Raw genomic sequence first — 27,942 nt, 5'->3', positions numbered from 1 at the left:
TTGGAAGGCCTATCCATTTTCAATAATAGAGCCATATACTTGCCCGCTTTATCTGAACCCGCGTACCCCTGATGTGCTCGAGTGCCCAATCTACGATAATTTACACCTTGCAAATATTCCAGCCACTCTGCCTGCCGTCTCAGCCATTCAACCCTATCTACCTCCAGGTGACTAGACTGGTATGTATGTTCCGATTCCAATGATCGCGCCTCAAGTTCCCGCACCCTCTCACGGTGCAGCCCCTTGAGGCGAGAGATTTTCTTAATAAATATTCCGCGCATGTGGGCCTTAAATGTATCCCATATGACCGCGTTAGATGCTGATCCCTCGTTAGCCTCCAGGAATACAAGCATTTCCTCCTCTATCTCCTGCTGGCTCAACTGGGGCAGCCAGAATGGCTGGAGCTTCCAATACCTATACCCTGTCGGTTCCGACATGTCGAGTGTCATAACTAATGGGGAGTGGTCTGAGATTCCACGTACTTTGTAATCTATACTGATGATCTTATTTAATAGACTATCTGATACAAGGATCATATCTATCCTGGAAAAAACTTTATATGTAGCTGAATAACATGAATATTGGCGGGTAACTGGATGTCTAATTCTCCAGGGATCGTACCAGCCTATCCCCTCAATAAATTCCGCGAATCTAGTACCCCCTTTACTGATAGCATCACTAGACCTATGCCATCTATCCAACTGGGGGGAAAGGACATTGTTGTAATCGCCCATACAAATGATATGGTTCAAGGGAAGGGAGGAGGTAAAATCCACGGCCTGTCTTAATATTTCATATGAAAATGGGGGGGGAATGTACACCCCCAGTAAACTAACCCCTACATGATTGATGCTAGAATCTATGAAAATAAATCTCCCTCCTGGATCTATCCTTACTGCCCTATATTCGAACACCACTGATTTTTTTATTAAGATGGACACCCCCCTAGATGAGGAGGAACACGGAGCATGAAACGCATTACCAACCCAGGGACGTTTCAGAGCAGACAATCTATCGCCACATAAATAGGTCTCCTGAAGACAAATAATGTCCGCGTCCAATGATTTACAGTGGTTTAATACCAAGGACCTTTTTACCTTATCATTGAGGCCGCGGACATTCCAGGTTACGAATTTAACCATATCCCCATTTAGTCATTTTCAACCTCTCTTGCCGCCTCCCTTTCTTTTCCCTCATATATCTCGACTTTGCCCTGACATACAAATCACCATTTTTGCATACATATACATAACTACAACAATCTATACACATACTAATACCCACCTCCCCCCTCCCCCACCCTGTACTACCTGTATCCCCCGGCGTACCTGGATCCCCTCCCCATCCCCACCCACAACACCCCATATTAGGGCTCAGGGAGCAATTAATTAATGGCCACCATACTCGTGGCCGGCCCTCCTCATACAGAATTTTATAAACATATCAATACCTTTCCCACCCTTCCCCCCCCCCCCCCCCCCACCCCCACCCGCACACAAAAGTTAAATCATTAATAAGGGACTACTGGCTGACTAGTGATTTTTTTCCTGGGTACGACCCGTCCAGCCATTCTGCAACATCACCTGGAGAAAAAAAAAATGTAGTTGTCCCATTCACTTCAATCCTCAATTTAGAGGGGTACATCATAGAGTACTTTAGATTAAGCTCACGGAGCCTTGCCTTCACCTCCCTGAACCTAGCTCTCTCACGCTGGATTTCCACAGGGAAATCTGGGAAGGCTGCAATTTTTTTACCCAGATGTCCGAAGTCCGCCTTATTTCTTGCAAGTCGCAAGATACAGTCTCGGTCCCTAAAGTTCAAGACCTTAACGATCACTGTACGTGGGGGCCCCCCTGGAGGTGCCGGACGGGATGGGACCCGATGTGCTCTTTCAATACAGAACTGCGGGGAAAAGGCCTCCCTGCCAAATTCTTTTATCAGCCAGTCCTCGACAAATTTCTCTGGTGAGCTCCCCTCTACTCGCTCCTCGAGCCCCACAAATCTGACATTGCTTCGACGGAGCCTCCCTTCAAAGTCCGACATTTTAGTGCGCATGTCCTCCATCTGTCCAGATAGAACTTTTACTTGGCTCTTGAGAGGAGCCACTACATCCTCCAATGCGGAAATCCTATTTTCTGCCTCGGTTACTCTCTCTCTGATGATTTGGGCATCGTGGCGTATCAGTGAGATGTCGGATTGCACCTTATTTATCTGCTCTAGCAATCGGGACTCACAGGTGTTCACTGCATCTAGTACCTGCTGCAGGGTGACCTCAGCTGGACGAGGTTCAGATGTACTTTTAGATGGTGTTGTCTGGGGGGTACTTGGTTGCGAACTGCTCCCCGCCTGATTTTGCGTGCGTGCATATTTTTCGAGACGGGCAGCCGCAGTGTTCGTGCCCGTCTTGCCCATTCTGGATTGCGCCACGCTGCTTCGGGTACACGCAATAGTCTCAACTTCTATTTAAGGTTTTTTGCCCCCCCAATCAGGGGTTTCACACCCCTGCTCACAATCCCAGCACACTACCACCTAGTCCTGCTGTTAATAAATCTCTTGCAGGTTATAGGTACACGGCACCAGACACTCGCTCCAACACTTTTAGTTAACTGTATATATTTTTTACTAGTTAACTTTTAAAGTCAATATCAGTGGTCACACTGAACATAATAGGAGCTGTACCTTTCTGCCGGCTGAGTGATCAGGGAGCCTGAGCTGAATCCCGCAGACTGTTGATTTAGTGAAGGTCGGCGTTCTGGCAATACTTGAGCTGTTAAGGCCCCTGCAGCAATATCCTCCTTGGTATCTTATTGCCAGCTTTATCCATAAAGCATTCACCTGGCACCATACACGGATCCACTGCCGACTGAGCTGTGCCGGAAACTTGTCTCTGCCCCGGGTGCTGTGGTAGGCAAGCACGCTGGTTTGTTTTTCCCCAGGGTCTATAGTGACCAGTGTCGGTATCAGGGGAGACAGCAGGAGAAGCCACCCGTCCTGCGCTGCCGGGCTCTAGATATCCGCCGCGGGTACACTTTGCGGTATGGCAGTGGCGCTTCCAAGCAGCCGGCTGTCTCTTGTATGCGCGCTGCTCCGGCTGGCGTGTGACGCTGACCACAAGCGCCCACCTCTCCTCCGGCAGCAGTCGTCAGCGCGCGACGAGACCCGACGGCGTCACGGCTCCCAACCTCACTTGCACCGCCTAACTTCTCCACGCCAGGACCACTCTCCAGACCGGTACTTTATGCGGGGTTATGGGATACAAGTTCCCCGTCTCATGTGTGCGTATGAGCGGGCAGGGAGGCGGTAGGGGCCGTTAGGATCATTAGGATAAGAGGAGAGCCGGCATCGACCTCCCTACCTCACTCACAAGCTGCCGTGGCCACGCCCCCCGGGTACAGGGCTTTTCGGGGGGAAGCGACAATACCTATATAAACAGTCATTGGTTGATCAAAGGTTAACACAAAAAAAAAAAAAGGTTTCCACATGTTTTTTTTTTATGGTTCAGGTTAGACTCTTGGGGGAGAATTAGTCTGCTGGAGGGGACAGTTAGGGTTAAGCTACAGAAGGAGACTGTTAGTGTCAGGCATGAGGGGGCTGGGTTAGTTTTAGGCTTAAAATAATAGAAAAAGATAATTATATATATATATATATATATATATATATATATATATATATATATATATATATATATATATATATATATATATATATATATATATATATATATATATATCCCTCTTGACCCTGTCAATCATCTAGTGTCACCTGAAGAATTATGAAGGCAGCAAGAAAAGATGGAGAGGTGGATGATGTCATTGTCCACCTAGGAGCAAATGATAATTATTAATGCTGAAGGCTGACCTGTAACAGATGAATTTAGGAAGTTAGGGATTGCTCTAAAGCAGTAGGAAGCCTATGCAGAGCAACATAAGATAATTAAGCTAAAGACTAAACCTAGGCAGTGATATGAACATATAAATCACAAACAAAAGGAGAAGGTAAATCACAAACAAAATTCTTAAAAGCTATGTGTGCAAATTCTAGGAGCTTAGAAAATAAAACCCCATAATTAATTGCAATAATGCCAAGGGATGAAATGGATATTGTGGCTATTACAGAGTCATGGTGCATGAATGGGGCATAACTATAACAGGATAAACTTTGTTTAAGATGGACAGAATAGGAAGCATTGGAGGAGTGGTAACAATGTATGTGGAAAATAAAGCATAAATACTACCTAAATACAAAATATTGAAGAAAAAAATGCCCTTTGCTTGATTCATATTGGGGTGATCTATAGACTAGCAGGTCAGGAAGAGGAACTGCACATGAACCTATTTCAGTTAATTTAATAAAATGGCATTAAATAAGAGGAAGAGTTTAATCTACCTAAACTGGAAGGTGTTTGTTGCAAGTCCCATTAGAAGTAGGGGCATTTTTAATTTGTTGCAGGGAGCATCCCTCCAGCATTTGGTCCTTTTTTTCCACTCAAAAAGATGAAATATTAGATTTAATAAATGGACCATACAGTCCGGAAATGGTACAGTCAGTGGGTACAGGGGGCAGCATTTTTTTTTTTTTTAGGTATATAAGCAAAAGGATAAAAACCAAAGGCTAAATAATAAGACAAGCCTGTACACACTATGAAATATTGTGAAATGCCCAATTTTGACTAAGCAATTTTGACTAGATGCACTGGAGATTTTGACTAACCAAAGATAGTCTATGATCTAGTCAAAATTGCTTTGCCTGCACAGTCTATCTATGCTAGGAGATTCTGGCCTGTGCGTTGGTATCTTAGCAAGAGAAACACTGACCTAGGAGATTTTGACTATCAATTTCCTGCCAAATCTCAGTGTGTACATACCTTAAAGGCAAAGAGTAGGAGTCTTGTTAAAGGAACATTGTAATTTCAGATCTGCTTTTTACTCTCTATTCACCGACAGTGGGAAGGGCCACATTTTTCTAAATATACCAGCCAATTAACTAAGGTATAAACCAGTACATTTTACAGAAGAGAAGGTCCTAAAAGAACTCTGAAAACTCTGAAAGTGGATACATTGATGGGGCACCGTTAGGAAAAATAATTATTCAACCAGTCTCTAGATACATGAGTAATTCCAGATGACTGAAAAAGAGCAAAAGTTGTCCAACTTCACAAAAGCTGAATCAAGCAACTCCTGACCAGTGAGCCTTACATCCGCAGTAGGGTAATTGAGGGAAACACTCTTTAAAAGAAAAAGTTGTAGATTATCGCTCACCCATGAATTTATAAGATCCCAAACAGCTTGGTAAAATATTATTTGCAAATAACTTGAATGTCCCAGAGTAAACACAGTTACACTATGTATTACCCACCAGGGGCTAGCTGGCAACTTTCAGTCTGCGGGGGCAGACTAAAGCAAATGGGCTTGGCAAAAACTTTTGTAAGTGTAGTTTGCCTAGTGTGGGTGGGGTTTAAATATCTTTTGAATTATGCCCCATCTGAAATTGTGACCGATACACAAACCAATGTTGTGACCAACAAACACAACAGGAACCACTAAATACCATTAGATTGCATCCAGGAGACACTTTGCAGGTCTCCCAGCTGTAATATATGCACATGTACATCGCTCCAACAGCACTGAACAGCTCCATTACTAATAGGCATGAGTAAGGGTCTGTCCATTGTACTTGGGTAACTCTTTGATAGGGGCTGTAGTTTAATACGTCTAGGAACAATTGAACGAGGACAAGTGTTAACTACTTATGTTACAAATTCATTTAATATTCTAAATGGGGTTGCTGATCATACTCCATACTGGTAGCTGAAACTGTATTGCTGGGCTAGTGGACCACTGGAGAAGTTGCCCATAGCAAGGCTTTAGCATTTATAAAGGGCATTCTGTATTGATAGATAAGAGCTGTTTGGTTGCTATGGGCAACCTCCACTGGATTTACTGCTTCATACATCCGCACCCATATTTAGCAACTGGTTCAGATTATTTCTGAGCTATTGAGACTGCCATAAAGTATGTAAGCTGTAAAAGTTGGTAAGTTAAAGGGTGTTGTATGTTCCATAAAGTGTGACAACCTTCCTGGTACTACATAGGACAAGTGCTGTTTTCGAAATCCAGAAAACTTGGTGTATATAAATATCACCTCTGATTTTGTTGCTATGTTGACTTCCCTCGTGTTATCGGTTTGTTTCAGCACTCTGGGATTTATAGCTCAGACGCAGAAGTTTTGACCCTGTACAATGTGACAGAGGCAGAGAGTGGGGAGTACATATGTAAAGTATCCAATTATATTGGTGAGGCCAATCAGTCTGCGTGGCTTACCGTCACCAGACCCGTGACAAAAGGTAAAAAATCGGTGGCACCTCCTGAGAAAACCAGAATCGTAAAGTAAAATCTAGGACTTTGGGTCCGTTGCTCTGCAAAACTCTTGGTGGGAAAATTTGTATTTCTCCCCTTTTTTTTTGTCTGCTTTATTTCCATGGAAAAATACTTTTGCGTGTGGCCTGGTTTAGTTTCATCGATCTCTTTCTGACTATTTCTGCATTTATTATACTAAACGATACTAAATCCATAGCCTCTACACAAGTCTTTCCTGCTCTTACTAGAATGGTTCTGTGTTACCTAAAGGGAGAAACATGTAATGTCCTCCATTTTATCTAGACATGTTCATCTTCCATACAACACTACTTCCTGTTACCAGTTGAAATAATTAAATAAATGAAACACATTGTAACAATCCATCTGGCATTTAAAGAAGTCTTTGTCTATCAAGAGCAGAAAATGTGTTCCATTCCAGCATGAGCAGCTTGTGTTGGGAATGTTTGGCTTCTTTCCTTGCTCTCTGATCACATCTTAGTCCTGTCTATAGCTGCAAGCATTGCAAAATGGCCGTAGCAGGAAGTAATACATTCCTTGCTGCAAAATTGGAGAACCATATTAGATGGAACATCCTATGTAATGTAATGAGTAGGTGGAATGGGTTCAGTATTTATTTTCTCAAATTCTATGCTTACATGCACAATAGCCACATTTACCTGATTGCTATACATTGGTACATTTACATATGTGGAACTTGCAGTCCATAAATAGTGGTCAGGTAAAGCTCTCTAGAATGCAGTTTTATACAGTTTGTGAATCTGTCCAGTCTGATTGATGTTTTTTAAACTGGACGATTTTAATTGTATATACTTTAGTGTTGTAATAGCAATGACAAGAAGGCACAGCACTGTCTGGCCTCAGGCTGACAGGATATGCTCCAACCTATTATCTACACCTTGGCCCTTATTTAGATCGCTTTGCATCCCCCGTGCAGGGGCATTTCTGCGCATGTGCATGAGCCAGGTGCGTGCAGCCACAGCGAACAGACTGTTCTCCAGGTGCACACACCCAAGGCTGAGGGGGTGGCGGGCAGTGGGGTGGTGGCAGATAGTCGCACCCATGGGATCATCCAGCATTTCATGGGCATTCCCATGGTAATCAGCTTGTGACATGGGTGCCAGGGGTGGGCAGCTGACATCCCACTTCCTACCAAATGCCTACTCATATCTGAGGTTTACCTGAGAGTAACCTTATATATGTGTGGACCTTCCACATCATTCGATGGTCGGCAACCGGGGGGGGGGACATGCATTGCGTTTGCTCTGGGTCATACACACAGATTGATTCATGCTTAATTTCTGAGCGATTTAGTCAGATCACTTAGAAAATTGGCTAAAATCGCCCCGTGTGTATGCACATTAAGGCCGAGCTTAGCAGATGATTAGATACCACGTTGAGACATTTTTCTAACACATTAAAATGTCTGACACATTAAAATATGTTATACAACCGCTAAATTTCACACTAATTTTATTTAAGAATCATTATTTAATTATTTTTCCTATTAACCTTCTCTTTCTGATCTCTTCTGGAAACAAAAAAAGGCCATCACGCATAGGTTTCATTTTTCCATGTTGCCAATCTCCAGCATGTTTAAGTGGGCAGGAGGTCTCGATTTTGGTGATGGGTTAAACTAAGGTAGCTTCTCTTTAGGTCAGGCTCAAGGGAGAAGTGTTCCTCCAGTCTTCTAACCAGATTTCTTCCAGTGGTTTCTTTCTCTGTCCTGGCACCTCTTGGTTCCAAGGCAGCACCTGCCCACACCTTCTCTGGTTCTCATGGCGTTTTGCTTGTCCATTTCCTTCTCTTCGATGTACTTCTCTGTAGACTGCAGGAGTCAACACCACCGACAAGGAGATGGAGGTTCTCCACCTGACGAATGTTACTTTTGAGGATGCTGGCCAGTATACCTGCTTGGCTGCTAATTCCATTGGGCTCTCTCATCATTCTGCATGGTTGACCGTTCTTGAAGGTATATAAGGTTCTCTGCTGTCCTATCTTCTTATATGTAACATGCATTTCGGACCCAAAAGGAACCAACTCTGTTAACTGTATTTTAAACCTAATATAATCATCTTCATATTATCTATAGGTACAGAGAAAAGTGGTGCTGAAAGTTGGTAAACGCTCAACATCACAAAGCAAATTAATAGAGATCCACTTTAAGCAATATACTCTTTAATCAGCCTTTCCTACAAGTCCCTTATCTATAATAAAATGTTGTGTTGATCCTTACTTGCTTATGTGCCTTAAATGTGTGACTTTGTTGAGCAAATTAAGTGGAAAGACTTAAAACATTTTCCAATTCCCAGATAAATCTGCACCCCTATTGAAATAACAACAAAAGAGAAATTAAACAATTATTCAAAAGCCAGTGACCTAATTACAATACAAGGAGTTAATATAGATGGAATATGCCTGGCTTTGTCCTGATGTTCACGATATACAGGTTGAGTATCCCGTATCCAAAATGCTCGGGACCAGGAGAATTTTGGATAACGGATTATTCCGTATTTCGGAATATTTTAATATTTCAATGATGTATTTTGAAGTATCTTGCATGTATGCTGTATAAACACATAATATACACACAAATATATTTTATTACCACACAAAATACACACAAATATATTTTATTTGTTCAAAAAACAAGGTTTCAAAACGTGAAACAAAATGTGTGTACTATCTCAGCACTGAATTTGAATGCCAAGCAATCATTGTCTTGCACATATATAGTGCCAGTTACATATCATGTCCCCAGTGATGCTGTTACAAATGTCCCCAGTGAGTTTTTAGCAAAAAAATTTTTTTTTTTCACTTTCTGGAATGTCCGTATTTCGGAATAATTCGGATAACGGATACTCGGATACGGGATACTCGACCTGTATAGCAACCTGGTCCTGCTTCGCACATGTTCATGGCCGAGTGCCGTGTTCCTCCCCGCTTTATATACTGTTGCGCATCAGTGATCAACTTGATTCACTAAAATAGTTATTGCTCGGCTCCCATGTAGGTAGGCTAATGGTGAATATTCCTAAACCTTCCTTGAAACTGCACTACATAATTTTGAAAACTGCACAAAAATTAATTAATCCAGAGGTTTTCGAGATGAGCTTTTTTAAAAGTCAGACGCACTTTGAGGACTTTCTTTTATCCTATGTAAGTATGTATGTATGTATGTATGTGTGTGTGTGTGTGTGTGTGTGTGTGTGTGTGTGTGTGTGTGTGTGTGTGTGTGTGCGTTTGTATATATAAAATATATTAGTAAGCCCGCTCAAATGCTTCGAAAGCTAGTCTACTTCCATGTTATTGCCTCTGTGTTTGTGTGAGAGCGAAAGAGATGTAGTTTTTTACTCTCTGCCAGCAGATGGCAGTGTTTCAAAGACACACAAATGGACACTAGATCTATCTATAGGTTATGTATGTATGTATCTATATTGAGAAAGATCTAGGTATATTTATAATATATAAATTCAAAGATGTAATGGGATAAGTTTATTGCTTAGTAAATTCAAAAAGTAATTCTACTTCTTAATATAATTAATTTGCCATTGTAAGCACAGTCATTGCTTATAATCCCCTAACATGTCACTCCATTTTAATTAACACACTCGCGTTATTAAAATAAACAGGTGCAGATTTGTTAAAAACCTGAAAGAAGCAAAAAAAAAAAAATAATTTTTTTTTTCAAGCTAATGCTGAGAAGTTGTGCATAGTAACAATTGGCTCCTAACTTTCATTTTATTGACTGTACAATATAAATTACAGTTCTAAGCTGATTTGTTTGCTTTGAGCAACTTTCACACTTTCTCTCCAAGATTTGTTAACTCTCCCCCTTAAATAGAATTATCTCACCCTTTACTTATTAAGTGTCAAAACCATTTAATTTTAAGTACAGTGTTTTATGGTGTTTAAATTCCCCATAGTACACTTGCTCCTGTGCTTCATCAGGGGATAGTTTGATTTATTTCTAACTTGAAAATAGAGTATTGAATAGGCCCATGTGTCTTGTATTGTCCTGGCTGTCCTCACAGCTGGGGATCGCTTTGCAAGTTTAAAGATTTCAACATTTCACTTTGATATGTCCCCAAAACTGGACCCTTTTGGCTCCTGTGAAATGCATGTGTCTTGTAAGTGCGCCAGCATTTTTTTGAGTTGCAAAGTCACATCTGGTTGCTTCAATTTGAATTCTTTAATAGCCAGCATGTGGTTTATAGAATGGTCAATATGGGATGAAATAAAAGACCTTTAAACAAAATTAAAAGTATACCGAGATTTGGTGTCATAAGAGCAAAGGAATGCTGGCAACAATGAGTTTATTTGGGTGTTCTATCTATCTCTCCATATCTTCTGTTTACCCCGCATGGGAAATTTACTTGTATATATGGCATTTGATTTCCTGTCTTTTTACGCCATATATATCTTTATTTTCTCTCTCCATGAAAAGTCTGTATAGTCCATTTTTCAAAGTTCAACATTCATTTTGTTTTATAAGCAACTTCATCTGTATAATGTGTGTGTGAATGTGTCCTATGATATTTGAAATTTGGTGCATAGATGATATGTATTACATTTGTTTTCTCTTCTGTTCATTTAAAAACACAAATTATTTGTTGTCAAAATCCTGGCGAAAAACAGATGATGGGATACCTACAGCCACAATCCTGACATATTCTCCCTCTGTTGGTATCCATGACACCCACAGAGGGAGAATAAATTAGTGTGCCAGGCATAGTGGTAACCCCCCTGTTGGGATTGTGGTGTCAGATCCTGGCATCAGTATTTCAACGGGATTCTGACCGCCGGGATCCCATATCAGACCCTTTGTGAATGTGTTTGCATTGTAATGATTGCTATTTATGCCTAGTGGACATTATGTAATCTATATGTATTTTTGTACCCAAGCACCCATTTTCATATTTGTTATCAAATCATTTCTTTGATGCACAAATGTCAATAAAGATTTGTTCTTTCAATAATAACACAACTCTTGTGTACATGAGCACAGCTGTGGATGAGAAACCTGTTATGACATCTTCCCTACATCTGGAGATTATAATCTACTGCACGGGGGCGGCCATTGTGTCTGCAATGTTGGTGACCATCATCATCTTTAAGATGAAGAATCCTTCCAAGAAGTCGGACTTTAACAGCCAACTGGCCGTCCACAAGCTGGCCAAGAGCATACCGCTGCGCAGACAGGTAACAGAAAGTATATAGGGGGTTTACAATGCATTATCAACACATCCACATAGCGAATTGCATTAAAATTAGATTTGTCATCTTGGGTTAAATGTAGACTCAGAGAGTGATAATGTGGAGATAGATTAACTAACCAGTCAGCTCCTGTCATTTTCCAAACACATGTGGGGCAGATGTATTAAGCCTTACAAGAGATAAATGCAAGGGTGATAGAGAGATAAACATCCAGCCAATCACATCCTAACTGACATGTTACAGGCTGTGCTTGAAAAAAGTTAGTAAGGATGTGATTGGCTGGACGTTTATCTCTCTTTATCACCCGTGCATTTATCTCTTGTTAAGGCTTAATACATCTGCCCCTGCCTGTAACATTGCAGTTAGGAGTTTATTGGCAATCAAGTTTTAAAATGCATCTGTTCCCAAGTTGCATTTATTGAAGTTTTTCATTATTAGAGAAGAGGTCTCTTGAGTTTCTTTATATTAGAACCATTTCTAAAAGCTTGGGCAGAGACAAAAATCCAATCTTGTCATTTTTTCAAACACAACCTGTAAAATGACAGTTAGGAGCTGGTTGGCTGGTACTTTACTTTATTTCCTTAAACATTATCTCCAAGGCTTGGTACATAGACCCCTGTATGTCTTTTTAAGCTTAGTACATTTCTGTTACATAGCTGTATGGAAATAATTGTTTCATTTATGGATTTCTTAATTACTGAAATCGCGCACACACACATTCACACAAAATACAGCGTGCAGTTTAGTCCAGGGAGGTGGTTTTTATAGGGTGCAATTTGTTATACTTTTCCATGTTTCATTAAGGTATCTTTTGAATGGACAGTTATCCTGTAATATACAGAGCTGCGCCACCTTCTGGTGACTAGCATACACAGCAGAATCTTTCTACCTGTTTATCCACACATACACACATACCCACCATCCCCATGTGATTTCTGCTACTTCCATGCTTTTGCTGTATGGAGGAATGTGTAACTATGCTGCTATTGGCTGAGTTTATGGTTATTGTCACGATAAAAGAACTTCAAGCAGCATGCTATCGAACACTGAGCATGTTCTTTGGGGATTTCCCCAATGTATAAAAAGTTTCTGCTTGGGAATGTCCAATTTTAAGGTGGTATACACATAACAAATAACTTGGAGGAAAAAAAACAATAAGAGGTTATTTATAAAAAAGAGGAGGAACATTTTTTTTATTATTATTATCCCTTATTACTATGGTGCCACAAGTGTTCCGTAGCGTACAGTTACAGAGTACATAAATATTCAAAACAAAAACACGGTGAGCCAATGTAGGACAAGCGCAGGATATGTGAACATAGTTCAGGGTTGCCGACTTTTTAATGCTCCTCTCCGGGAGAAGCCCGGAGAGGAGACTTTCCTTACCCGATCGGGGGGCGGGGCTTGACGGTGACGTCATTAAGCCCCGCCCCCACTACGGGAAATAGTAAAAATTACTGATACCCATGGAGGGGGCGGGGCTAAAATGACGCGATTGTGCCATTTTAGCTCCGCCCCCTCCTCTGAGACCCGCGGATTGCGGCACTTACATGCCGCGATTCGGGGGGTTCAGGGGGGTCCCCCAGATTCCGAGAGGGTTGCCCACCCTTCCGGGGGGCCGGGAGGGGGACCCGATTTTCGGGAGACTCCCGGGAATTCCGGGAGGGTCGGCAACCCTGACATAGTTGCATAGTTGTAGACAAAACTGACCTAAGTATCAGAAAACCGAGGAATTTGATGCTGTTGATGGGAATATGTCGTTGAAGAAAGGGAAGAGGGCCCTGCTTGTGAGAGCTTACAAACTGACAGGGGTGACACAGATTGGGTAGACAATGAGTATGGAACAGAAGGTTAGGCACGTCCCAAAAAGGTCAGCATGTTCCCCTCAATCACAATATCCACGCCACAGCACAACCTTCTTATAGAGGGTACACAAGGTGAGATATGCACTAATTTTCTATTTGGTTTTGCTTATAGAAGCAAAATCAAATGGGCATCAAATGATTTGTCTAAATTTGATGCAGAATCGATCTCAATGTGCGCTACCATTTAGTGTAAATTGAATAGAAAAATAGTCTTGGCAGGCAAGACTATATACTATAGTATAGATCTCTACTACATAGTTGATAACGAATGTAAAGGCCCCCATACATTAGGCCGACTTGTCCTAGGGACAAGTCGGACCCAATTTACCTGCGAGCCGCCCGGCAGCTCCCCGGGAGGCTCACATACAATTTGGCACTTGATGTGCCATTTTTACATGGGATAAATCGCATGCGATTTATCCCATGTAAAAAAAAACCCGGGGAGCTGCAGGGCGGTGAGCAGTAGTGGGGGCGGGCAGCGGCAGTAGTGGGGACGGGCAGCGGTGGTGGGGGCGGCCAGCGGCGGTAGTAGGGGCGGGCGGCGGGGGGGGGGCGGCGGGTGCAGTGAGTGCAGTGTACTTACACATAGCAGCAGCGGCGGGGACGGGACGCGCAGTGGCGGCTATTATATTTTTAAAATACTTGTCAAATGACCGGCCGCTCTCTGATTGGCTGAGAGCTCTCCGGCCAATCAGAGAGCGGCCGGTCATTTGGCAAGTATTTTAAAAATATAATAGCCGCCACTGCGCGTCCCGTCCCCGCCGCTGCTGCTATGTGTAAGTACACTGCGCTCACCGCACACGCCGCCCGTCCCCACCACGTTTGCCGCTGGCCGCCCCCACTACTCCCCCGGTGTCTGTATGCATATGCCTGTCAGGTGGCAGGCATATGCATACAGGGAGGTCGGAAGTGATCGTATGTACAGACCGTCCGACCTCCCTGATCCGGTCCGATGCGCACGGGACCACGCATCGGATCGGATCAAATGTCACATACCTACGATTTTGGGCCGATTTCATCCGATTATCGGCACAAAGTGCCGAAATCGGATGAAATCGGCCCAAAATCGCATAGTGTATGGGGGCCTTTACACTGTAACCACCCCAGATCCAGATGCATATCTAGATCAATTAGAAAGTGAAATCTCACCGTGTGTGCACACCTTTAGTATGAGAGCTGTCCCAGCCCTGCCCCTATCATAATATGCGCTGGCCCCACCCCCTTACTTCCTGCAGCTGGCTGCTCTCTCCTGGAGGGAGCTGGTATCTGTGCACACCAGGGGTTTACTTCAGGTAGTCTGATGCCTATCCAGGCGTTCTCACAGCTGGTACATAATTACCCCCTTTCGGTATGGTTCATTTATCAATATTACACTTCTGAGTAGTGGCAAAAAAAAAAAAAAATCACCTATTCTTTTGGTGCTGGGTTTCCCTGTGCAATATCACTGATTTCGAAAAACTTCTGCCATATTTTCTTCACTGTGAGTTTTGTGTTGGGGGAGGAGGAAGGCCTCATATGAGTTGTTAACAGCAGAATCTCAAAGGAGAATGCTTTCCTCTTCCTTTATACCAGTGGTTCCCAAACTTTTTGGAAACAGTGTCCCAGAGTATCCCCCAAAAAATTGCACAGCATCCCTTGTCCAAAACAGCTTAAGGAAAAAAAATAAAAGTAATTTGATTTGTGTTTTATATGTCATCCTTGGGTTCAGTTATATAGTGAGGTATTGGATTTGCTGTGTTTTTTTTTCCATTTCAGTTGGTACTGAACCACCAACCAGGCAGCCAGTTTGGACCACTGCTTTGTACTAGGCATGCACAGATTAATCAGCAGGATCGCATATTGCCATACCGAGAAAATGTTATGTCTGTAGCACACACTGTAAAACAATGGCTTTCAGTAGTTTGTAAAACACTTTACCATGGTTTCCCTTCATACATGGCATCAGTGATCAAGAAAATAACACAGAAAATTGTTATCACTGCTTGATCAACTTGCTCTTAAATTACAAATGATTGAATAATGGACCTTTTATTGTCTCATTCCTGCATTTGTATTGGTCCTCTGGCTGCACATTATAAATGTAAGCTGTATTTTTTATGCACCACAATAGAAACTGATACAGATTAATATAAGTGCATGAAGAAAGTGTCTTTTTGTAATGAATTCTAGAAGGCTAAAAGCAACACATTACATCAGATAGTTCTTCACCTCCCACATGTAGGTGATCAGCTTCTCTGCTAATGGTGATCTGCCATCTCTCTGCTTCCCGTACTCTGCCCCAGGCTACAGCCGCACTTTCAGCTGATGCCTAAAATATCTTTGTCTTGCACAAACCCTATCCTTTCATGGTTCCTCTATAACACCTCCAGGTACATTATTTTATGTGACTCATCCATACACTCAGATGTCTGTGACCTACCCACTGACTGGAAGGCTATTTCTGGCTGCTTCTGCCATTGTTGCTATAAAATGAGCTGATCTTTTCCCCAGTTTTACTAGCAGAAGATACATATTCATCTCGATGCAGTATGGCCATAGTTTTCTGCAGCACATTCAGCTCTGTGACGTGAAGCTTCTGTGCTCATTTTGTTCATAAGGTAACCTGCTGTTTTTTGCATGTATTCTCTCCCAAAACAGGTGTCAGCAGACTCCAGTTCCTCAATGCACTCAGGAGTAATCCTGGTCAGGCCCTCACGGCTTTCATCCAGTGGCACGCCCATGCTCTCTGGAGTGTCTGAGTATGAGCTACCTGAGGACCCCCGGTGGGAAGTTGCAAGAGAGAGGTGAGAAGTCCACACTTACGGAGTATTAGCAGGACCTGCTAACTGCATTCTACAGATGGCTTATACACTTTGCTTTGCTTGTAACTAGGTTGATCCTTGGAAAGCCACTTGGAGAAGGCTGCTTTGGTCAAGTAGTCATGGCAGAAGCCATCGGGCTAGACAAGGAGAAACCAAATAGAGTCACCAAAGTTGCAGTGAAGATGTTAAAATGTGAGTTCCTTTTGTTTCATGGAGGTTGATTTGTAACCCTACATGACCTCACACACATACAGTACTGTAGGGTAGTCCTTGACTGGGAATATACATTTTATTTACAACCAGGATCACCAGAGCTTCAATTGAATGCGCCATTAATAGTGTCATTGCTGTTGTCCTTTCTCCAGGAGCAGTGTATCGGGAATATATTACTAAGTCCTGAGATGGTTTTTAACATCTTAAAAGTAACTGTAAGATGTTGTGGGAGATGTATCAGAGACATCATTACCGATGTTCTTATTTAACAAGTGTGATAAAAGCCAGAGCAACCAATCAGATGGTGGCATAACGAAGTAGTGTCCCAACTTCGGGCCTCTGGCCTGATCTCTGCTGCTTTGCATGGCATGAAGGTGTTCTCCAGGGTGATATTCGGCCATAGCATATATATTTTCTGTTTGTTTCATTTCTGGCTCACTTTGAGCTTTTAGTTATCTTCAAAGTAATTTTAACTAATTGTATGGGGTTCTGTAAGATATTAGCACTTCATGCACGCTGGAGCACAGTAATAACATTACACTACAAATAAAAAAAAATCCGGTATTTTCGGGGTTTAACTCCTAAGGTTAGATGCTGTTGCTATCCAGAGGCATTTTTCTTAAGGATTCAAGTGTCACCTTGTGCTTAAATGAGCCAGTTAGGGGAGGGAACACTGGCACCCAGCACAGCGTCTTTTCCAGCTTCTGACATGCTCACGCCTAATTTTACAGCATATCCGTCATCTCTGGGAAAACACTCTTGTGTTCTTGTGAGCTGCAGTGTTTCTGCTGAATTAGAAATGATTTCACATAGAAAGCTATCATCCATTTTATGCACTAGAGTGACAGCCTTATACCACACACAGATTAGTTTCATTAATGTGGAGAGATCACACTGTTGTTTTTTTTAAAGAGATTTTTGGTTTGTATTTGTGTGGATTACCTATATGCTTTTTGCAAGTTATAGATCTCTTGTGTAATGTGGGTGCTCGTTTAAACCTCAAGTACATTAATACTAATACAGTACGAAATGTGAATAGGTATTTCATTCCTAAAGCTTGATCATCATGTATGATTCTTTAATTTTTTTTTTTTTAGCTGACGCAAACGAGAAGGATTTGTCTGACTTAATTTCAGAGATGGAAATGATGAAAATGATAGGGAAACACAAAAATATAATAAATCTACTAGGGGCCTGCACCCAAGATGGTAAGTTAAGAATTTACAATGCAGGAGATCATATATAGGTTGAACCTGATGGACTTATGTCTACAACTATGTAATGACTAACCGGCATTTACATCAATGTTAGGTCTTATTCTGATTGTGTAGCTGTATCTAGAAGTAAAGTACATAGGTGTATTCCTTCAACTGCATTCAAATATGTATTTATACAAAATGGACGCATAGTATGTTATTACCTCATCAGGACCGGAATCCGCCAACAGCTACCAATTTACATGTTAATCCACCAAACTCTATCAGATATTTGCATATTGAAAGCCGATTACTTAAAAAATGTGACATTTTAGGAGTATGTACCCCTCCACTCGATACCCATGTTAGATTGATGCTCAAGAAAAATGTCCAACTCCACCCTTTTACCATGATCTATTCTAGTCCTGGTAGTTCTACATAAACAGATTGAACAGCCTTTTTATACAGTTAATGCTAATTGCAGGCTTTGAGTTAGAGAATAGGGTATAACTTTTATGGTTGACTGTTGTACAGTATTTCTAATCAAATGCCATATTGTATTGGGATTATAGGTCCTTTATATGTGATTGTTGAATACGCCTCAAAAGGCAATCTGCGTGAGTATTTGCGGGCAAGGCGTCCTCCTGGTATGGAATACTGCTACAATCCCATCATTGCTACTGATGAACAGCTCTGCTTCAAGGACTTGGTCTCCTGTGCCTATCAAGTAGCTCGTGGCATGGAATACCTTGCTTCTAAAAAGGTACGGTGCTAAATATGAGACCAGGTCAACACTGTTGATTCTAAAACATTGGTAAAATGCGTTTGAAAGTTCCAGATTAGGCATTTTTTACATGAAATTATTTCCAGTTTATTTAATGTTTATGTCTAGATTTTTAACACTGCTTAGGGGACACTGCACTTCTACATTAAAACCAATGCAATAAACACTTAATGCGGTACTTAATGTGAGAATCGCTGAAAATAAAACATCCCTGCCATTTAGCCCCCATACCGGCCGCTCGCCCTGTTCAATGTTCCGGGAGACTCCTCACCATCCTCTGTCCATCAAAGGACAGCGAAGATTCCCCCGAATGACGAACTTTGCCGCTAATGCAGCAAGCCTGCTGCATTTAGCCATTTTGACGGCCGCACTCGTTGTGTCCACCTCACTGGAAAAAAAACCTGCAAGATGGAAACGGCGTGTGCAGGAGGGTCAGTTGAATACTGACCGTGAGCTATTGGCACTGCTCACGATCACAGCTCATCAAAGACCATTGAATATACCCCTTTATGTGACCGGCTGCTAAAATGTTTTGCATATTAATTAAAAGTGCATTCATTGCAAACCTCTAATTAACATCCTCTTATGTGGGATACTAAAAAAGGTGCATCAAAAGCTACCAACAGTTAACATTTTCCAGGTCTCTTCACAGAATCAAGTGAAGCAATCGGCTCCACATGTTGATTTGTAGGTACTTATGTAGTATCTGGGCGCCCGATTTAGAAATCGGGTCGGATCGGGCACATCGCATCGCATACGACCAAATCGGATGCGATGCGATGGACCCGATTTTTCCATAGGATTCAATGTTAAAATGGTCTGAGTCCATTTTAACATAGAATTCAATGGGAAAAAGGGGTCCTTTTCATACCCCTACTATCCAAGTGGGCATGGAGTTGGATATAAACCTGTGGCGAGCCCGAAGCGTGGCGAGCGTAGCGAGCCCCGCGAGGGGACACAGAATACCGTCCGCTCGCCACGCTTGAATCCTATGGAAAAATCGGGCCATCGCATCGCATGCGATATGATATCGCATCGCATCTGATTGTATGCCTTAACTTAAGGCATACAATCAAAAAATCGGGCGCCAAGATACTACATAAGTACCGATTTGTATAAAATGTGTTATTGCGTAATGAATGCACCTGTTGACCAGCTAGGTGGTATGGAAAATGTGAACCGTTGATAGCTCTCGAGGATTGATTTTACCCCATACTATAAGGCTTATTGATCAAGGTGTGATAACTCATTGTGTATAATAACTCACTGTATATGATAAATGGTGCTCCAACCAACCGTTTCCCCTGACATGAGCTGATTGGCTGGAGCACCATTTATCATGTGCAACAAGCTTTATCGTTCACAATGAGTTTATCACTAGTTAATAAATGAGACCCTAAGTATTAGCATTACACAAGGATAAAATTGCCAAAGGTACCCCAAAAAAGCTGGAAAGTGGAAGTTAGGAGCTAACTGGTACTTCCATCCACTTTATCTTTCTCCAATTCTTAGTACATAGACGCATTCCTTACCCCGTTATGACCCTTTGTTCATTCAAATGGACAGTTTAAAAAAATTTAGGGGCTCATTTATGAAAGTGATAAAACTTGTTGCGTATTAAAAATGGTGCCCCCAGCCCATGAACCAGTCATGTGTCTAAAAATTACTTTTGGGGGCTGAATGGCTGGAGTGCCATTTTTCATGCACAATGAAATTTATCATCAGTTTTATCACTCTTTAATAAATTACCCCCTTATTGCGTGAATTGTAATTTGTGCTAGAAATTAAAATCGCCCAAATAACCAAACCGTATTTGTCTATATTACCAGTGCCATCACTGGGATATAATGAAAACATGCAATGGGTCATAAAGGGTTACTGTCAAATATACAGAGCCATAAATGGCAGCAGAGGAGAACACATTGTGCTGGACAACTGCACTGTATTTGAGTTCACTTTGTTTTTATTGTTTGCATTTGAATAGATGTCTGTTCTGTGGGCATTAAAACATTATTCATATCCTTTTGTTTGTCCCTGCAGTGCATCCATAGAGACTTGGCTGCACGGAATGTTCTCGTCACAGAGGATAATGTGATGAAGATTGCCGATTTTGGCCTTGCTCGGGATATCCACCACATTGACTATTACAAAAAGACAACAAATGTAAGTCCTCTGTGATCACAGGCAGGTGCGGGACTATTCACAAGTAGCCAAACTGGTAAAGAACAAACCATCTGTCCCTTGAGTCAAGTGGCCAAATCACTTGTTTCTGAAGCCTATTAATGAAGTTGGAATGTAAACACAGAGGGTGAGATTTAATGGGATGAGAGATTCAGAAAATGAGAGATTTGGTGAGAAATCTCCAGGTTTTTTTTAAAGCGGTAATCATTAACACTGCAAAATCAAACTGGTTTTGCAGTGTAAATTATTGCCGCTTTAAAAAAAAAACTTGATATTTCTCACCAAATCTCTCATTTTCTGAATCTCTCATCCTATTAAATCTCACCCAGACAGTCGGATAGTGGTTGCCTTTCTACCGGTTTCATACTACATTCACACCACCGCTAAAACCTGTGTTATTACTGTGTTAACCTGGGTTGGGGCTTGGTGTGACAGGGTTATCCAGGGTCCAGAGACCAGGAATACAATCATGTTAGCTACTCGTGGTTGGTCTGGGAAGGACCGTGTTATCGGCCAGTGTGAACGTGATAATGTGGGTCATCTGACTGGGGTCCTCTTCACTGCATATAAAGAACACTTAGAGGTGATATCCTCTCCAAGCACCCACAGAGAGAAACCCGGGCAATTTACAAGCATGCGGGGGGGGGGGGGGGGGGGTTATGCATCTGCCTTATGATAATTTTCTATTTGCATCATATTATTGTATTATTATAGTTAGTTATGGGTCCAGGTGGCCAGTATAGGCTAAAGTGTGGAATCTACTTGCTTTTGTTCTTCTACCTTTTAACATATGTAGAATAACAGACTTTCCCTATAGCACAGCCCTAATTCCGTCATCATATGACTGTTGAGTTGGCCGATAAGTCACCAGATTTGTATCGCCACATCGCATGATCCTGAATGTGTCACTCAGCTCTCTTAGGACATCTTTTGTCTAATTACGTATTCTTGTAGAATAAGTCCATTTACCAGTTCCCCCGAAACCCTTATTCTATCTTACTCCTGCATGGATTTATCATTTTCACATATGTAGATATTCATTTTATATTTGAATTTATTTATAGGGCCGTCTGCCTGTAAAATGGATGGCTCCTGAAGCCCTGTTTGATAGAATTTACACTCATCAAAGTGATGTGTAAGTATGATTTTGTGTTTCCTGCCATACAAAGTACATTAATCACTCTTCAAAAGACTGTTACCATTTCCCCAAAGTGATCTTCTAAGATCTTCTAAGATCATGTTGTATGTACCATCTGTTGGTGAAATTCACAAGTGACTCTTCAGAAGAATTCTGCAGTATAGAATAAAATGCAAAACAAGGCTTGCTATTCATGGACCTTCTTTCAGCTTTATTATTTATACTGAACTGCTAGTTTGCTGTCCCGCTTCACACATAGCAGTGCAGGAGTGGCGGCAAGGGGCGGTGGCCATGGGAAAGCCTTGCGCTTCATGGGCATTCTCATGTAAATGCACCTGTGACGCAGGTGCGGGCAGATGATGTGAGCTTTGCGTACTGGCACACGCAGATGTTAAGGCACCAGAGAGCGCCGACCATCAAATGATGACAATGGTGATGGGGGGGGGGGGGGGGCGGGCGGGTGCAGCGGCGTTACAGCCACATGCCACCCATCTGAATTTCTCAGCATGGCGTCTAGACCAGAATAAGGTCCTTTAGTACATTTAGTGCCCAAATAAAGAGATTTTATAACCGTTTTAAAGACTATTAAGCGTAACACACATTACATTCATATAATGTTTAACCCCTTCCCGACATTTGACGTACATTTACGTCATGGTCGGGATGTACTTCCCAACACATGACGTAAATGTACGTCATGACTTTAAACTGTCACCGCGTCTATAGACGCGGTGACAGAGGGACGATGTCTGCTGTCCCTGACAGCAGACATCTTCCCTCATTGCCCAGGGGGGGGCACCGATGCCCCCCCTCAGCGATCGCTGCGATTGGCTGTTCAAACGTGAACAGCCAAAAGCAGCATTTACTGTGTTGTGTATAATTTTGACTCTGCTGCCCCCTAGTGTCCAAAAAAAATAAAAGCAGGTTGAAATAATGATGTAATAATAAAGTATACATATGGTCTATGTTAGTTATTAACTATTTTGAGTGGTATGATTATTTGTCTCACAAGCAGAAAATTTAACATTTTGCAAATTGCAAAATGTTCAATTTTTTTACGACATTTTGGTATTTTTCACAAAAAACAACAGACTGTATCGACCGAAATTTACCACTAACTTAAAGTACAATGTGTCCTGAGAAAACAATCTCAAAATCACTGGGATAAGTAAAAGCAAAAAAAAGTTATCCCCACTTAAGTGATACATGTCAGATTTGAAAAAAAAGGCCTCTGTCAGGAAGGCAAAAACAGGCTGCGTCGGTAAGGGGTTAAATTAAGAAAATGTCCATTATGGAATTATATATTGCAAAATGTTTTCAAAATGTATTTAAGTTTCGTTTTACAAAGATGTGAGTTCTATTTCACAATCAGAAACTATTATTTTCTAGGTGATAAATTAATAAGCAGGGGACTGATTTGTTGCCCATAGCAACATCCCATGTGAAATAGAACTGCCATCTTTGTTAATTTCTCCCAATGCAAGGTGATCAGTAGGGAAGGCTTGATGATGCAGTTCATGTAATGAACCCATCTTGCAATGGGCAAATCCTGTTAGCAGGTTTTCCTGCTCTACAAATCTAAAAGGACTTACTATTATTCAGGACTTTCACTGACCTTCTGGGACAGTAGATGACTATGGTTTTCACCCAGCAACTTTTCATGACATCTACCATTTGTGGACAATGGATATTATATCTATATTCTTCAATGCTAAAGCAATTTGCGAAAAGTGTACAACTTCAGTGATTGCCAGTAGTGTTCTGCTCAATACATAATAACATGATATGTCCTAGGTGGTCATTTGGAGTCTTACTGTGGGAGATATTTACACTTGGAGGCTCTCCATACCCAGGTGTACCTATGGAAGAACTTTTTAAGTTGCTAAAGGAAGGACATCGGATGGACAAGCCCACAAATTGCACCAATGAGTTGTAAGTATGAACTAAGCTAGAAGTTCTCTGGATCCTTTATAGAGGTATTTTCTGTGTCTTCTCAAATTAAAAACTGTAAATGTCCAACAAGCATATTTTTATATCTTGACAATTATGTACTACTTGAAACTCCAATCTGGCATATATTTATCAAACTTGAAAACGTTTGATCCTAAAGTTTGTCAGATCAGAGCGTTTCCTAATTTGTCAAGACTTTAGTAGTGCAGCAGGCATACACTCAGAAAAGCAATTTTGACAACCAAAGAACTGCAACATTTTGTGAAAACTGTTTAAATCTGCCAACTTCAACCATATTTTATTTTTTCGTTTTGTATCGGTAGCTAGTGAGATGAAAACACAAATGTAGTCATCAGCCACTTGTGCCTCTATGGTTCTGCCAGACTAGTAAATAGCTGGGTTAATTAATATTTACCACCCTTATCTTTGATCAGTCCAACATACATTGTTTGGTGATTACTCGTTGGCCTATATTCAACTGCATGGCGAGCGCATGGCAGCGAATTCTGTTTTGGATTCACCATGCACTCACCGTGATTCTCCGTCCTCCCTGTCCGCGCCAACCCTCCTCCTCCCCCTATTCTACTCGTCAGGAGCTCCCTGCCCCTGCCGGCATATATATTCATGCGCTGCAAGTTTTAATACAAAAATAGCAAGACCCTTCAAACACATTCCAGTTCACCTAAAGAAAATATTGAATGCAAAATTATGAAACTTGGTGAAAATCACGGTGAAAGCAGTTCTCCATTATAGCATTGAATACACTCTCGGCGAATTATAGCCAAAACCCCATTGAAATACACCAGCGAATTGCAGCGAGTATGAAAAGGAGAACTGGCCGGCATTCACTGTTCCCTTTTGGCAAACATTGAATACAGCAAATATCATTTTCGGAGAAAAAATTCACTGTTTTGCTGATAAACAGCCCAGTTCACAGAAAAAAAGCGGTGAATCAAGAGCATTGAATACTGGCCATAGTGTGTGGCTTGCAATAAATCTCTTGTTTACATTAAATGGAGATTCAGAAAATCCCTTTAAACTGTAATACATTTAAACTGAATTCATTTTTTTAAATTAACCTTGGTGTTTACTGTCCGGTGTCTATTTTGTCGTACGATAGTGGTTGAACATCTGTTCTTTTTACTCAGTTGCTGCTGCATTAACTCTCTGATACTTACAAATGAATGAGTAGCTTAATCTATTACAAGTCTGACTTAGATTTTAATGTTTGACTAGATATATGATGATGAGAGATTGCTGGCATGCGGTGCCTTGCCAGAGACCTACCTTCATACAATTGGTGGAAGATTTGGACCGAATTGTGGCCCTGAGCTCTAACCAGGTAACACACTATAGTCCTAAATTAGGAAATAAATGTTCTCTCAATTTTTTTTTTATTAATCCATTCATTTATTTATTGTTAACAACTGTATTTGTTTTTCTCTTGCAGGAGTACCTCGATCTTGCCATGCCAGTGAGTCAGTATTCTCCATCTTTCCCAGATACACGAAGCTCCACATGTTCTTCAGGAGAAGATTCTGTGTTCTCTCACGATCCTCTACCAGATGAACCATGTCTTCCCAAATATCCTAATGGAGGCCTTAAAAAACGTTGATCATCCAATCCATGGTCTCGTCTCACCAAACTTCCAAGTAATGAACATTTTGTTTCATGCATTCCCCCCAAAAAAACTTTTAACCTACTTCTTAATTTCCAAGAACCATCGCACAATTCCAGCAGTGTCTTACCTCATGCATTGAAAGACTTCTAAGCTGGAATGGGAACTAGACTAAGTATTACAAACTGCTGGTCAGAGCATGTTTAATAGTGTCAACACCAAATGGTCTAATCTCAACATAGGTACAATAATGGACAATAGTGAGGAGAACTTCTTAGTTTACCGCACACATTCAAATGAATGTGTTATTGTAATATTATCTTTGAGGTAAGTTCAATGTCCTCTCAAGATATCTTCTACCTTCACTTCACCAGTTACCTATGGTTTGGAGTCTATTCAGTGCATATCAGTCTTGCTCCGTGACAATTTTGTCCAAATATGAAGAGCATGCCTTAACCACGGAGAACATTTTTGAGTGGAATATCAAATAATCTAAATGCACAATATATTGATCTGTTGTGGCATACAAAGTTTGGACAAGCTCTCTCTCCAAAGATGTCTCAAATACAGGTCTGTCCAAGTTTAGTTGAACTGAATCATGAATGCAGACACACTAATAGGGAAACTACTATACTTCATATATTATGAAAGTTCGAAGTCTTAATAAATTGAAGGAATGTCTTAAAGCACCTACCACAGGTGGACTGTTCCCAAATCTCACATGCAGATCTTAACTGTATAAAATGTAAACTCTGCTGGCCAGCTACTGGTATGGGCAATATACCAGGTTACCCGCTGCTGTCTTTATTGATTGTTTGAGCTGGGCCAATTTTCAGCTCTTACCCAGAAACCTTTTGGTACTAGTAAAGGTATAGGTCAGACCTACACTCAGAGATACAGTTTCAGAAATAAAGGTCTATGTCAGATTATCCAGGAAACATTGGAGATTTTTGTTTTTATTTGTTTCTTTTTAACAGGTTTCAAGCTAATTATGTAATATAAATGTGGGCAGCAGAACCATTAATGCTTTCCTCTTGTATATAGATAGAAAATGTATAAATATGAATTATATATTTACATGTCTTTTTAAGAAAAAAATGTTATGAAATATTTACCAGTTTGGTAGTAAATTGGCTGGTAGCTGTCAGTTTCTATAAACAAAAAAAAAAAAAAATCATATATTTTGCTACGTTTTCAGTTTGTATTTTTTTAAATTATGTTCTAAAAATTTCTTATTTCCAGTACAAGTCCATTAATAAAGAGAAACCGCTTCAGTTGACCTATTTATATATGGTTTAAACTTTTTCATTGCAGGCACATCTTGGATGGCTATATCTATTTTTTTTATTTATTTTGTTATTTTTTTATTAGCAGGATTTTTTTTTCTTTACTTCATTTTTCCAGATGTCCAGACACACTAATCATCTAAAAACAAAGTACAACTAATATAAAAAAGTAACTTTTTAGATACATCTTGCCCTCAAAAATTTTCATTCAAGAAACCGGCTTCATTTAGCCTTTTACACATTTTAGTGTAGAACTGCATGAATGTAAGTGTACTTAAGCACCCTATAAATGGACTGTAAGTAGTTGTCACCATAGTCTTCTCATCTGTGTTCAGCTAATCGGACTTGTTTTGAAGCCGTTTTAACTTGAAAGCTATTATCTTGCACATGCTGTAATAAACAAAAGAATTGGGCATACAATGTTTTCAAAATTATACATATTTTTTGGGGAAGTGGTTTAAAGGTCTACAGTCTCTAAGTAGACAGTCAGTAGGTCAACACAAAAAGGTTGACATGCACTAGATTGATATGAACAAAATGTCGACATGAGTTTTTCACATTTTTCCATACTTTACAGTTCACAATTTTAGTCCACGTGGATGGTAAAGTGTGCCGATTGAAGCACCAGCAGAGGAGGGAACCAGGTTTGAAGCATGGTGAGCGAAGGGCACACTAATCGGAGATCCATGTGGACACATCCCAGCATGCCCTGCCACAGATTTTATATAATGGCTTGCTAAAACAGTGGCATGGCATGCTGGGACTTGTAGTTCCACAACAGCTGATGGGCCATGAGTTTGACACCACTGACCTACACACTTTAGCCCTTTCAGTCCATACACGTTTTGGGAAGAGAACTGCTTTTGCCATGCTGTGGGTGTCTGATGACATGCAGTACAGTATCAAAAATGGCTGATAGGGAGAAATGATATTCAATGTAAGGCCTTATACAGTTACATTATTATTACTGTGTCGCATCTAATAAAAACACGAATGACTTGTCATTGTATTGTTCACTAATGGTTTACAAAAGAAAGTGATGGGTTTCTATTATCACAAAACAGAGCAATGCAAAAGTACTATAGGTCTGTCTAAAAAACAGGTTCTTAATCTCTGTCTTTAGGACCCCATGCAATTCATATTTTCAAGGTCACCTGTGGATTTTTAAATTGTGATAGTTGGTGATACAGTCTCCGGCCGGGTAACCTGGAAAATGGCATTCTGCGGACAGAGTTGGAGAACCACTGGTCTAGAACATAAGTAGACTTGACTAAGGGTGCTCAGCAAACAAAATCATATATGTGTACAAACATGGATCT

At 41.0% G+C, this 27,942-nt stretch overlaps 1 protein-coding gene across 3 annotated transcripts in view; it reads left to right on the top strand.

The window, feature by feature from the left end:
* The window catches only part of FGFR1 (fibroblast growth factor receptor 1), a 105,927-nt gene extending 79,311 nt beyond the window's left edge, over positions 1-26,616 (top strand). For 2 of the 3 annotated variants that reach the window (XM_083185016.1, XM_083185018.1), the window contains 11 exons: positions 8,202-8,346; positions 11,383-11,583; positions 16,095-16,239; positions 16,328-16,449; positions 17,568-17,678; positions 18,239-18,429; positions 20,491-20,613; positions 21,696-21,766; positions 23,564-23,701; positions 24,956-25,061; positions 25,170-26,616. In XM_083185016.1, the coding sequence (XP_083041142.1) occupies positions 8,202-8,346; positions 11,383-11,583; positions 16,095-16,239; positions 16,328-16,449; positions 17,568-17,678; positions 18,239-18,429; positions 20,491-20,613; positions 21,696-21,766; positions 23,564-23,701; positions 24,956-25,061; positions 25,170-25,334 (1,518 nt within the window). In that variant the 3' untranslated portion in view covers positions 25,335-26,616. Of the gene's footprint in view, positions 1-8,201; positions 8,347-11,382; positions 11,584-16,093; positions 16,240-16,327; positions 16,450-17,567; positions 17,679-18,238; positions 18,430-20,490; positions 20,614-21,695; positions 21,767-23,563; positions 23,702-24,955; positions 25,062-25,169 lie in introns of all 3 variants that reach the window. The other variant, XM_083185017.1, reaches the window with a different exon arrangement.
* The last annotated feature ends 1,326 nt before the right edge of the window (positions 26,617-27,942 follow it).

The sequence above is a fragment of the Crinia signifera genome, chromosome 4 (genome assembly GCF_055691185.1).
Source record: "Crinia signifera chromosome 4, ASM5569118v1, whole genome shotgun sequence".
NCBI lineage: Eukaryota > Metazoa > Chordata > Amphibia > Anura > Myobatrachidae > Crinia > Crinia signifera.
Note: the sequence above shows the minus strand (reverse complement) of the source record. Positions and strands in the feature narration are given on the sequence as shown.